General features: G+C 43.9%; 1 protein-coding gene across 2 annotated transcripts in view; it reads left to right on the top strand.

Annotated features, from left to right (window-relative positions):
• The window catches only part of PCSK6 (proprotein convertase subtilisin/kexin type 6), a 338,484-nt gene that overhangs the window by 205,983 nt on the left and 118,423 nt on the right, over positions 1–14,078 (top strand). For both annotated transcript variants that reach the window (XM_073618353.1, XM_073618354.1), the window contains exon 8: positions 5,738–5,950. In XM_073618353.1, coding sequence (XP_073474454.1) covers positions 5,738–5,950 — 213 coding nt within the window. The remainder of the gene's footprint in view (positions 1–5,737; positions 5,951–14,078) is intronic.

The following is a 14,078-nucleotide window of genomic DNA, read 5'->3' on the forward strand; positions in this document are numbered from 1 at the left end:
TTAATCTCAGTATAAATACAACTGTTCTGTGAAGCCCTCAGAGGTTTGTTAGAGAACCATAGTGAGCATGAAGGCTAAGGAACACACCGGACAGATCAGGGATAAAGTTGTGGAGAAGTTTAAAGCAGGGTTAGGTTATCAAAAAAAATATCCCAAGCTTTGAACATCTCACGGAGCTCTGTTCAATCCATCATCCGAAAATGGAAAGCGTTTGGCACAACTGCAAACCTATCAAGAGATGGCCGTCCACCTAAACTGACAGGCTGGGCAAGGAGAGCATTCATCAGAGAAGCAGACGAGGTCCATGGTAACTCTGAAGGAGCTGCAGAGATCCACAGCTCAGGTGGGAGAATCTGTCCACAGGACAACTATTAGTCGTGTTCTAAACAAATCTGGAAGAAGAAAGCCATTGTTGACAGAAAGCCATAAGAAGTCTCGTTTGCAGTTTGTGAGAAGCCATGTGGAGGACACAGCAAACATGTGGAAGAAGGTGCTCTGGTCAGATTAGACCAAAATTTTACTTTTTGGCCTAAAAGCAAAACGCTATGTGTGGCGGAAAACTAACACTGCACATCACCCTGAACACACCATCCCCACTGTGAAACATGGTGGTGGCAGCATCATGTTCTGGGGATGCTTTTCTTCAGCAGGGACAGGGAAGCTGGTCAGAGTTGATGGGAAAATGGAGCCAAATACAGGGCAATCTTAGAAGAAAACCTGTTGGAGTCTACAAAAGGCTTGAGACTGGGGTGGAGTTTCACCTTCCAGCAGGACAAAGACCCTAAACATACAGCCAGAGCTACAATGGAATGGTTTAGATCAAAGCATATTCATGTGTTAGAATGGCCCAGTCAAAGTCCAGGCCTAAATCCAATTGAGAATCTGTGGCAAGACTTGAAAATTGCTGTTCAGACGCTCTCCATCCAATCTGACAGAGCTTGAGATATTTTGCAAAGAAAATGGGCAAAAATTTCACTCTAGATGTGCAAAGCTGGTAGAGACATCCCCAAAAAGACTTGCAGCTGTAATTGCAGTGAAAGGGGGTTCTACAAAGTATTGACTCAGGGCGCCATACAAATGTACACCACACTTTTCACATATTTGTAAAAAAAATTTGAAAACCATTTATCATTTCCCTTCCACTTCACAATTATGTGCCACTTTGTGTTGGTCTATCACATAAAATCCCAATAAAATAAATTTACATTTTTCGTTGTAACATGACAAAATGTGGAAAATTTCAAGGGGGGTGAATACTTTTTCAAGGCACTGTATATTAGGGTTACCTCCATCAGGTATGAAAACTGACTTGAAGTGGCACATTGCTCTCTTAATCAACATTAACGATTTTTACACCTTAGGCTGCTAGAATTTGTAAATAGATAGGAAGGTAGATTGTATCTACATGTTTTCTGTTTTTTTTGATTACTTCCTAGTTTCTGGCTTAGACCAAAATTATATCATACATCCCAGGAGTCTTCATGGGAGGAGGGGCTTTCTTAGCTCATGCCTGAGATAAAGTACTATGGGCAAAAATGTTTTATTTTTCAGTTGCGTAGAGTAAAACCTCGTACACACGGTACGATTGTTGGCCAACCGAGCGTCTGATCTTTGCCAACAATCGTACAGTGTGTATGAGGCTTAAGGGAAGGTTATAACCCTTGTCAGATTTATTTTCGCCATCTCTGCCCCATTGCAGAGATTTACCTTCACTTTCCTGTTCCATAGCCAAACAGGAAGTGAGAGGATATCTCTGCAAATTAAAAGATTTTTTTGGGGATCCCCAGCTCACCAGAACTAATGTGACCCATTGGAAGATTTCCCATCTATTACTTTTCTAGGGACAACCCAAAAATGGTTTTTCATTTTTTTACTTTCACTTTCGAAGATGATGGTAGGAAGTAAACACTGCATGAATCATCTGCCCTTACTCAAGATGGCTGCGGCCAGAAATGATAGGGGAGTGTTTTTCTCCCCCCTAATTTTTATTTGTTTATATGGAATAGGTCATATTGTATGGCATGTCTTCATCTAATGAAGTAGCATATTTTGTAGTTCTACCTTAAAGAGAAATTTCCACCCAAGTGAAAACTTTGCTTGTTGATAGTAAGGAACACTGCAACTTGAAGGTTCCATCCAATTATCTTAATCGTTCTGTGGCTATCAGCTTCTACTTGTCAGTAGGGGGTGGTTCTGTTTAATGCCTATGCTGGGTAATTTGCCATCTTTGTGGTCGATGTATCTTCGCTCAGATTTATCACCATAATTTATCATGTGGTCCACGGGAAGGAGTCTATAGTGGATGTTTTTGGGAATACCTTTTCTGCAGTAGGAATGGGAAAACAAAAGGGGTTTCCAAATAACCAGATTGGTGTCAACACTCCACAAGATAAACTAAAGCCCTGTGCAGATAAGCTTTGCTCCCGGTATGCATTTTATTTTCATTTGTCCTGACTAGAGATGGAAAGGCCTGGAAACATTTTTTTTGGGGGGGGGGGGGGGGGATTCTGTTTTTCAAAGCCATTCTTTGAGTTTTTTTTTGTTTACGGAAAAATTGAAGAAAAAGAGTGTACAATATGTTCTTTTACAATGATCTATCTATGGCATGGTATTCAAGTTGTGTAACATGAAGACCCTAAAGAAAGATTCCTAAAACCTAGTCGTAAATTATTACAAGTTCTCTCAGCTGAAGTAAATCCTGGAATACAATTCAAGTAACACTGTACTTCTCAATGCATTTCTCAAACAAGAGAAATGTGCATTTCTGCCACTAGGGGCCAGTTTAGTTTGCTTGTGGGCTCCATCTTGTACTTCCTACAGTTGGGTGATTGTTGGGATACAGTTGATAGTTTCAGTCCTCTCAGGCTTAAAATGATTTTAAAGGTAAAATGAAAAAAAAAAACAAAAAACAAACATGTCTATACTTGCCTGCTCTGTGCAATGGAATTACACAGAGCAGCCACGAACCTCCTCTTCTTCTTGTCCAGTCCCCCGCCCATGCTCTTGGCTCCTCCTTGCTGTCCAGTGCACCCATGGGGGCACTCATGCATGCTCACTCCGGAGCCCCGCTGCTGCGTCCATTGACACAGACAACAGGACTCGGCCCTGCTCCCTCATCACTGGCTTTTATTGACAGCACTGGGAGCCAATGGCTCCTGGTCCCCCAGAGAGACCTGGAAGTAAGGGCAGAGAAGAGCTGCAGACGTTCACAGTGCTGGATCGAATGAGGGCTCAGGTCAGTAAAGAGGCCGGTGAGGGGGGGATGCCAATGCCTAAAAAATGTTTACCTTAATGCAAGGAATGCATTAAGGTAAAAAATGTTTTGGCTTTAGAACCACTTTTAATTGACAGGTAAGAGGGTAAATTTGTCTAACAAATTAATATATCTTTTTTAACCTTTAATTCTATTAATGTTCTCTACCATTACATCATAGTGTTTATAGTCTGCTCAGTAAATTGTTTTGTTTTTTTTTCCTCCTCTCAGTAAAATGGTTAGACCAATATCTAGAGTTTGGAAACATTTCGACAGTGCAATTTCTGCTCAGAGCATAGCTGCAATTTGTAAATATTGTGAGAAGAAATAGTCTTTTCCAAATGCTACAATAATGCAGGAAAGAGGCAGGGTTGGATTTCCGGATCCAGTCAAATATCACGAGGCCTCACATTTAGTAAGAGTGGTTGACTGGTGTGTGCTCCAAAACAAGAAACCATGGGTCCACATGGAGCAGGGGATCAAAATGCACCAAACTGTTGGCACCACTTTACGAACACTGAAAACTGTCTTCAAAACCACTACTATCTCGCTCCACCCGAGACCTCTAACCCCTATCCTGGCACACCGACTTTTCAGCCGGGCCTAACGAACCCTCATTTTGCTGCCTTGAAAAAGTGGGGCTTCCTCTGGCTCTTGCATTTCTCGATTGGTAACCGCCTAATGACGAGCGGAAAGATTGAATATAATTTCTTGTCAGACCTTGACTTTCTTCGCCGTGCTTCATGCATATCTCTGCTCGTTGCCGGCAGCATATGCTGTAGTACGCTCACCTTCTTTGTTCGAGCAAATCTGCTTAATGGGCAAACCGTTACGACACTGATTATCACACTTCTATGCTTCACTGATATAGACTGGAAGTGCCACAAGAACTCTTTCCTACAATTATGGGAAAAAGATCTGTCACTTTTTCTCATGCTCAGAAGGACAGGATCTTCCTTTTTGCTCATAGGGCATCCCTGGCGAGTAGGTATCAAGGAGGGTATAAACTCCTTACTAGATGGTACAGAACACCGGCAGTACTTCATCAGATGTTCCCGCAAGTATCAAATGTCTGCTGGCGCTATCTGGAGTCTGAGGGCACCCTTTTTCACATATTTTGGGAATGCCCAAAGTTGAAAGAATTTTGGACGATGGTAGCAGAATCATAACAATCACAGGTGTGCCTCTTGGACAGAACCCGGCAGCTTTCTTATTACATGATACCCCTCTATCCATTAAAAAATTCAAAAAATCACTCCTAAAACATCTCATAACTGCAACGAAGGTGTGAATCCCACAATTGTGGAAGAGCACCACCCCTCCAGCCAGATCACATTGGCCAGCCAAGATAACTGAAATTCAACAAATGGAGAGCCTTCTCATGGTGCTAAAAGTGCAAGATGAGAAATATTGTAAAGTATGGACCCCCTTATACATTTACAAAGAACAGTCCCCCCCCTAGCAATCTCAGCAGTAGCTTTTCCACTAACTACCCCCACAGATTCATTTATAGCCTCTTTCCGATTTCTACATCTTGGACCGAACCAGGGTTCGGCTTGGTTCCAAAAAATTATAGAAAAATGAGAAACGGTGTTGCTCGTTGATGCAATATAACATTATATAATTTTAATGATTCTACAACACAGAAGTATTTCTAAAGACAAGTCTTTTTAACCATGCGATTAGCTCGCTTCATATTGAATGTAATGTCTGTTGTGAACTGTTGATCTGTGGAATTGTAGTACTGTTTCTGTGAAAATAAAGAATTTCTAAAAAATAACTGATAATGCATATTGGCAGGAAGTTTATAAATTAATATGAGGGAAAGGGTTTGGTGACCTGTTCTCATGTATAGGTGAAATGTTCTGAATATATACAGTCCTTTTTGCTGCTCCTTGTTCCATTTGCAAAAAAAAAAAATACAATTTAAAAAAGCCGGTTTAGTTTATTTACTGAAGCTGCACTTTTATTTCAAGCATAATACTCTTATATACACTGCATTCCACATTCCCAGTGTAACAAAATGACTTTCAATTTGTACAATTACTCCACACTGATTTATTTTTTTTTCCCCTCAAATTTCAATTTTTTCGGGGAGGGGGGGGGGGGGGCGACGGGAAAAGTTTTTATTCCCATGGTTTTAAAATTTACGGAAATTTTACATTTCTGGTCCTGACTTGCTAAGGATTAAAAAAACACACACACACACACACACATATATTATAATTAGACCATGAGAAAACGCACTTTAACTTCACATCACTCCTATGTATGGGGATATCTGATATGTACATTATTGTATGATCGTTTTTGGCTTCCGGGTTCAGACAATTTTGTTTTTGTGCCCCTAATAGGAGATTTACAGTAAATCCCTTTCCTTATTTTCCATGGGCCATGCATTCTCTGAGACACAGGATTATTTGAAGTTCTGCTGTAAGTAAATAGGTTTAAAAGCTTAATGCCATATTTTTTTTTTTGTTTTAGGGCCGTAAAGGGCTTGGTTCAATCTTTGTCTGGGCATCCGGTAACGGTGGTAGGGAAGGAGATTACTGCTCCTGTGATGGATATACCAACAGTGTCTACACCATTTCCATTAGCAGCACCACCGAGAATGGTTACAAGCCTTGGTACTTGGAAGAGTGTGCCTCCACCCTTGCTACAACCTACAGCAGTGGAGCCTTCTACGAGAGGAAGATAGTAAGTGAATTATGCTAATGCTTCATGAGGGATCTTGCAAGTTTTATATTATACAAATTGCAGTACTAGGGCTGTCCACTGAAGTGTTTTTCTATGAGAGCTGTTCTGTCAGTTGATTAAAATTGGAACATGTTTTTTTTTACCATTCATTGAGGGAGACAAGAAGTCATATACTGTCGGGTTGTACTGCTTCCTACAGGAGAAATGGATACTGGCAAAAAAAAACGTAGGCCTTCCCAGCATAACTTCGTTGTGATCACCTGAGGCTTTGCCTCGTACCCTGAGCGAGTTATGGCACCATTACCTGGTTACAACATGTCTGTATGTAGACGCAAGAGGGATGTTCTCGCTGCAGAGGGTGACCCCAGAAGTCTTTGCAGGTTGTTAAAATCCATTTTAGGGTTCTTCACTGCTAACTATAAAACAACATTTGCCGCGCTAAAAAAAAGTGATATAAACATGTGAAATCGAATAAGGTGACAATCGGTTCATAGGATTTCCACATAAGTGCATATAGAAATAAATGTGCTAAAATCGTTGCAACACCTGTCCAAGGATAGTGAATGACCACACACCCAAGTGCGCCTTCCACCGCATTGATACAAGATGTGTCCTTATCAGATAGGTAGACTCCACGTTATGAGTCTAGTGAGACATGGAATCACACATCATGAACGGTCCATCCACCGGATGTAGAGAAGGGTAGCGTCACGGCCACTGGTGCTGGTTAGTCACTCGGAGGAAGGAAAGGAGAGGGAATGCTGAGCTCAGCACTTCTCACGTGTAGGTGTCTGGCATCTCCTGGGGATGCACCCAGCAGCAGCAGTAGTGCGTAGCAGGCAGGTGCAGCCCCCCCTCTCCTCCCATTCCTCCAAGTGACTAACCAGCACCAGTGGCCGTGACGCTACCCCTCTCTACATCCGATGGATGGGACCCTTCATGATGTGTGATTCCATGTCTGACTAGACTGCTATAATGTAGAGTCTAGCTATCTGATAAGGACACATCTTGTATCAATACGGTGTAAGGTGCGCTTGGGTGTATATTCGTTTACTTTCCTTGGGCACGTGTTGCAGTATATTCGTTTACTTTCCTTGGGCACGTGTTGCAACGATTTTATCACATTTATTTTTATATGGACTTATGTGGAAATCCTATGAACTGATTATTGTCACCTTTATTCTATTTCACATGTTTATATCACTATTTATTCAGCGCGGCAATTGTCTTATATGTATTTTCACACAATTTGTTCTGTTGTATAATTGCCAGTTGCTTGTTTGCGTTTATATATTTTTTTCATTATCACTTTCACCTGCACAGTTTCAACCTCTTTTTCTTCTTCCCTGGTAAGTCTCACCTTGACAGGGTGGATGACAGTTTCAACAAATTCCCTTGTTTCTTGATCCCTAGGAGGTTGGGTCTGTAAAGACTTGGGGCCTTCCTACTGGCTGGTCTTCCTTTGCAATTACTTTTTTCTAGGGTTGTCCCGATACCGATACTAGTATCGGTATCGGCACCGATACCGAGCATTTGCCCGAGTACTTGTACTCGGGCAAATGCTCCCGATGCTTCACCCGATACCTGGAGGACAGCTGTGATCGGCGGTGGGGGAGTTACAAGATTCTCCCCCCCGCCGGCTTTCAGCTGCTTTAGTGACAGCGGTGATCGCTCACCGCTGACTGTCACTGCATCCTCCTCCATGTCCCCTCCTTTCCTCTGTCCCTCTCCGCTATCCCCCTCCGTTCCTCTCTCCTTTTCTGTGCCTCTCCGCTGTGACTGTCCCCTCCGATCCCCTCTCCTCCGATCCCCTCTCCTCCTCTGTGCCTCTCCGCTGTGACTGTCCCCTCTGATCCCCTCTCCTTCTCTGTGCCTCTCCGCTGTGACTGTCCCCTCCGATCCCCTCTCCTCCTCTGTGCCTCTCCGCTGTGACTGTCCCCTCTGATCCCCTCTCCTCCTCTGTGCCTCTCCGCTGTGACTGTCCCCTCTGATCCCCTCTCCTCCTCTGTGCCTCTCCGCTGTGACTGTCACCTCCGATCCCCTCTCCTTCTCTGTGCCTCTCCGCTGTGACTGTCCCCTCTGATCCCCTCTCCTCCTCTGTGCCTCTCCGCTGTGACTGTCACCTCCGATCCCCTCTCCTTCTCTGTGCCTCTCCGCTGTGACTGTCCCCTCTGATCCCCTCTCCTCCTCTGTGCCTCTCCGCTGTGACTGTCACCTCCGATCCCCTCTCCTCCTCTGTGCCTCTCCGCTGTGACTGTCACCTCCGATCCCCTCTCCTTCTCTGTGCCTCTCCGCTGTGACTGTCCCCTCCGATCCCCTCTCCTCCTCTGTGCCTCTCCGCTGTGACTGTCACCTCCGATCCCCTCTCCTTTTCTGTCCCCCTCCGTTCTCCCCCTCCATTCTCCCCCTCCGTTCTCCCCCTCCGTTCCGCTGTCCTCCTCCTCCTTGCTTTGTGAATAGACAGAGTCAGCTGACTCTGTCCATTCACATAACTGAAACATTGTAATCTTCTGTGATTACGATGTCTCAGTTTATGAATGGAGAGGAGCCGCTGTCTTCTCTCCATTCATTCTCAGTGCAGCTGAGGCTGCAGAGAAAGGGACTGGGGAATCTCTATCCTCTGTCTCTTTCTCAAGGGGGAGATATCAGAGGTCTGTTAAGACCCCTGATATCTCACCAAAGCCCCCCAACAGGGCTGATAAAAAAAAAAAAAAAAAAAAACACATATTGCAATAAAGTATAAAAAAAAATATTATTTAAAAAAATAAAAATTGTAAATAAATAAATAATAATAAAAAAAAAAAACAAAACACACACACACATACACCGTTCACCCCCTCCCCACCCCCCCACCCCACAAAAAAAGAAAGCACTGTTAAAAAAAAAAAAAAAAAAACACACTGTCACGTGACATTTAAAAAAAAGTATCGGTAATCGGTATCGGCGAGTACTTGAAAAAAAGTATCGGTACTTGTACTCGGTCCTAAAAAAGTGGTATCGGGACAACCCTACTTTTTTCCTAGGTTCCTTGTCTGGTACCAGTTTGTATTGCTTTGGTACCACAGTTCCTTGTCAGGTATCAGTTTGTGCTTGATGTTTTTCCTTGTTGACCACATCCGATTGTAGTGTTTTTTTGTTTTTTTTTCTTAAAAAAAAAAAAAAAGATAATAAACTCATCACTGCTCTTAGGTAAACCATGAAAAGGAGCTTCCAGCACAAATAATTGTTATATCCTATTTGTACTAATTGTGTAAGAAAATGTGCAGCACTATAAAATATTACATAATATTTAACATAAAAATTTGTGAAAAATCCCCCCATGATGTCATCTGTGACAAAACGCGTAGGTTGTGGGGCCTACGAGAGTGACGTCATCACGCACACGTCGGTCAGTTGTTGGCTGGGTCCTCTGTTTGCCCAAAGGAATGCTACGGCTGGAGATATAATTTGATGCTTGTTATTTTGGTGAGTGCACACTTTTAAATAAAATGAGCCATACAGTATTGCGCGGATCACTTTTTGTCCTGTGTTTTTGAGAGATGTGGCAATTTATTCTATATTCGGCTTTTGGAGGAGGCAGGCTAACTGCCGGGGGACTTAAAACCCTCATGCGCCGTTTAACCATTTATAGCAACAGTGGTCAATAGGATCTGGTAATAAGCTGGAGTGTGTTTTCAAATCTGGGTGTACTGATTTGCTTTTAGTCTGCTCATTGGTCGCTGTGGCTTGAAGATTGGAATAACACTTTTGTTTTTCTTTAGTCTGTCCAGGACAGCACTAGAGAGATGGGCTCAACCTCCGGAGGCAGGAAGCACAAAATTCAAATCCGTAAAGGGCGGCTTCTGTCCCTCTTCCCCAGTCTGTTTCCACCACTGGAGGAGGCTGGATGGGAGCTCTTCTTCCCCTGAGCCTAGGTAGGGCTGCCTAAGGAAGAGGGGGAAGGAGGTCTACAAGTACCCGGTCAGGCTGTGGAGAGCTGATACCGGGGACTTCCGGCACAGCACTTCCGGTTCGGGGGCGAGCGTGGACGCCGCATACATGGCGGTCTTTTTAAAAAACGCCAGCCACGGCAAGCGGACGATCCTGTTCCACAGCAGCAGCACAATGCTCCAGGAGGACAGCATGGATCTAGCTGAACCGGGTGGCAGTGATGCTGGCCCAGCTCAGGTAGGCGGACACTCGGGTGTCTTTGGCCTACAGCACCCTCCCCCCCCCCCCTTAGTGAGATGGGATCCAGGCTAAAGAGTCATGTGAAACCCGTCAGCGGCTGGTGGGGGTGCACATAGGTGTTGGTGGCAGTATACACCCACTGGTTTGCTGAGGTTTCTGACAGCAGCTTGTCTTTTGTTTTTTCCTTTCCCTTTTGCCTCCTTTCTCTTCTCTTGTCTCAGGCTCAGCCCAAAGAACCGGAGAGGTCAGGTGGGAAGAAGAGGTGTCCATCATGTACGAACAAAATTAAAGAAGGGTGGAACAAGCCCCTTTGTAAACCTTGTTGTGATAAATTGGTTTACAAGGAGGCAACGGGGGCATGCAAAGAATTGATTTCTGGCGTTAAAGAAATGAAGGCTATAAAGTCAATGCTGTCGAACCTTGAAACCCCAAAACAACCAGCCGCAGTTCCCCCCCGCTTCAGCCCCAGAGGAGAGTGACGAATCGGGGGGGGGGGGAGGATCAGATCCTTTGGATGAGCGAAGTGAGACGGCATCATCCAAAGATATTCCGAGCCAAGGGACAAGTTCACCCAGATACAGGCTCTCGTTCGAGGAGGTGAATGCCTTTATTGGGGGTTATCTACGAGGACTCTGTGCAGGCCAGCTAAGTTCCTCCACCCCAAACTCCCTCATACATGTCTTTATGGACCCTCCTTTGTGCACTGGTGCGCAGTCATGTTGGAACAGGAAAGGGCCATCCCCAAACTGTTCCCACAAAGTTGGGAGCATGAAATTGTCCAAAATGTCTTGGTATATTGACGCCTTAAGAATTCCCCTTACTGGACCTAGGAGGCCAACCCCAACCCCTGAAAAACAACCCCACCTCCACCAAATGATTTGAATCGGTGCACAAAGCAAGGTTCATAAAGACATGGATGAGCGAGTTTGGGGTGGAGGAACTTAACTGGCCTGCACAGAGTCCTAACCTCAACCCAAAACCTTTGGGATGAATTAGAGGGGAGACTGCGAGCCAGGCCTTCTCCTCCACATCAGTGCCTGACCTCACAAATGCGCTTCTGGAAGAATGGTAAAACATTCCCATAGACACACTCCTAAACATTGTGGACGGCCTTCCCAGAAGAGTTGAAGCTGTTATAGCTGCAAAGGGTGGGCCAACTCAATATTGAAGAAACACAAAAAAGGGGCGCCTACTAAGTGCAGTATGTTTAAAATAACGATTTATTAGTAGTATAATCGGCTAAATGGCTATTCGCATATGTCCTGAGTGTAGTCCCAGTGAGCTGAACTGATCCTGGTGCCCCGACGTCACTTCCAGTTTCGGATCGCACCAAGTGCGTCCCATGCTGACAAGCACGCTGCCGCTGAGCAGGACACAGGCCGGCAGGTTCCATCACAGGCCGGCTGACATGCTCGTCACTGCTGAGCAGAACGCAGGTTGGCTGGCTCCATCCTCCGGATCACCCTGCATCATCCAGGATCAGTTCAGCTTACTGGGACTACACTCAGGACGTATCCCCGGATTACAGAGTGACCGCACACCCCATATTGAGACACCCATGCTTGTTTCTCACTACTGTCTTGTGAGTAGCCATTTGGCTGATTATACTACTAATAAATTGTTATTTTAAACATACTGCACTTAGGCGCCCCTTTTTTTGTTTCTTACCTTGCCTTTCAGAGTCTGCTTCACCTTTAAGGGAGATGCCATCAGTGCTACTGTTTTATCTTTACATATGGATTTTGTTTTACTCCGGGACTCTGTTCTTTTAGGTTGATCTATTTTATTATAGATTATATTATATCCTGTATATAGCATTTTTTTTATATTTGTGTTTGTTCATTTAATGTCATTAGTCCCATAACGCAGTGTTTGTACCCATCTGCGCCATTCCTTAATTTCTGTTATCAACTCAATATTGAACCATACGGACAAGACTGGGATGCCATTAAATTTCATGTGCATGTAAAGGCAGACGCCCAAATACTTTTGACAATATAGTGTATGTACAGTATCTTACAAAAGTGAGTACACCCCTCACATTTTTGTAAACATTTTATTATGTCATTTCATGTGACAACACTGAAGAAATGACACTTTGCTACAATGTAAAGTAGTGAGTGTACAGCTTGTATAATAGTGTAAATTTGCTGTCCCCTCAAAATAACTCAACACACAGCCATTAATGTCTAATCTGCTGGCAACAAAAGTGAGTACACCCTTAAGGGAAAATGTTCAAATTGGGCCCAAAGTGTCAATATTTTGTGTGGCCACCATTATTTTCCAGCACTGCCTTAAACCTCTTGGGCATGGAGTTCACCAGAGCTTCACAGGTTGCCACTGGAGTTCTCTTCCACTCCATGGCGTCATCACGGAGCTGGTGGATGTTAGAGACCTTGTGCTCCTCCACCTTCCGTTTGAGGATGCCCCTTTACCCTCAGCTTCTTTAGCAAGGCAGTGGTCATCTTGGAGGTGTGTTTCGGGTCGTTATCATGTTGGAATACTGCCCTGCATCCCAGTCTCTGAAGGGAGGGGATCATGCTCTGCTTCAGTATGTCACAGTACCTGTTGGCATTCATGGTTCCCTCAATGATCTGTAGCTCCCCAGTGCCGGCAGCACTCATGCAGCCCCAGACCATGACACTCCCACCACCATGCTTGACTGTAGGCAAGACACACTTGTCCTTGTACTAATCACCCGGTTGCCAACACACACTTGACACCATCTGAACCAAATAAGTTTATCTTGGTCTCAGACCACAGAACATGATTCAAGTAATCCATGTCCTTAGTCTTGTCTTCAGCAAACTGCTTGTCGGCTTTCTTGTTCATCATCTTTAGAAGAGGCTTCCTTCTGGGACAATAGCCATGCAGACCAATTTGATACAGGTTGCTTATGGTCTGAGCACTGACAAGCTGACTGCCCTTCAACCTCTACAGCAATGCTGGCAGCACTCGTACGTCTATTTTCCAAAGAAAACCTCTGGATATGATGCTGAGCACGTGCCCTCAACTTCTTTGGTCGACCATGGCGAGGTGGACCAAATAATATAATGATGGTGTCAGTAGTATTTATTTGTATTACAGTATTTTAATTCATTATTTTTTACAATTTTATTTTTTTGCAAATTCTTTTTGGGGGCTTTGGTGAAATATCAGGGGTTTGAACTGGGAATCTGCGCCACACGGTGATTAGGGTATGCCCAGGCCTATGACTTGACTGCCCACATGCTCTATTCTATGTAAGATGGGAGACAAGTGGCCACTTCATTTCTTGAGGAAATCTCACTGCTAATATCTAACATGGTCTGTCCTCCTTTAGCTGAGCTCATGCAAGCTGACAAAAGTTGAAAATGTTTGTTGGGTATTTTCTTATGGTTTAACAGTGTGAAAAAAGGGGGAATGCAATGAAGATTGCTGCAAAATGTTGATTCAAGGTTTTCTAAAGCCATAATGCAAATTCATCTTTACACTGACGTCTGGTTGTCATGGGATTTTTCTGGATCAATGGATTCTGACCAGAGCGTTGTGTACCTGGGACCTTACAGGGACAGGTCTCCCACTATGTTTAGACTTTGAGTCAGCCGGTCCTTGGGAAATATTCTGTTCTGCATATACAGATTTGTCATATTGCATTATGAAACACAAATTCATTTTAGTGCTGGTTCTAGGCTGTTTCTGCTGTAAAGGCAAAATAGAAGAAAACACAAATGTTGATGTACGCTATTTTTTCATGTATACTGATTTCTAGCTAATTCATGTCTCTGTAACTGAACTGTTTCATGACTGTTTGCTATTCTTTAATAAAAGTTCTATTGGGGGGAAAAAAAAAAAAGTTGATGTACATTTAGTGCAAATGGTCTTTTGTCAAACTGTAATGGTTGCATTCATCTACTGTGGTTGCGCAGGGAATTTCTTTAGTCTGCTGCCTTATAACTTGTACTAGCTTTGGTTTTAT

Source organism: Aquarana catesbeiana, linkage group LG03, assembly GCF_042186555.1.
Source record: "Aquarana catesbeiana isolate 2022-GZ linkage group LG03, ASM4218655v1, whole genome shotgun sequence".
In the NCBI taxonomy this organism is placed as follows: Eukaryota; Metazoa; Chordata; class Amphibia; order Anura; family Ranidae; genus Aquarana; species Aquarana catesbeiana.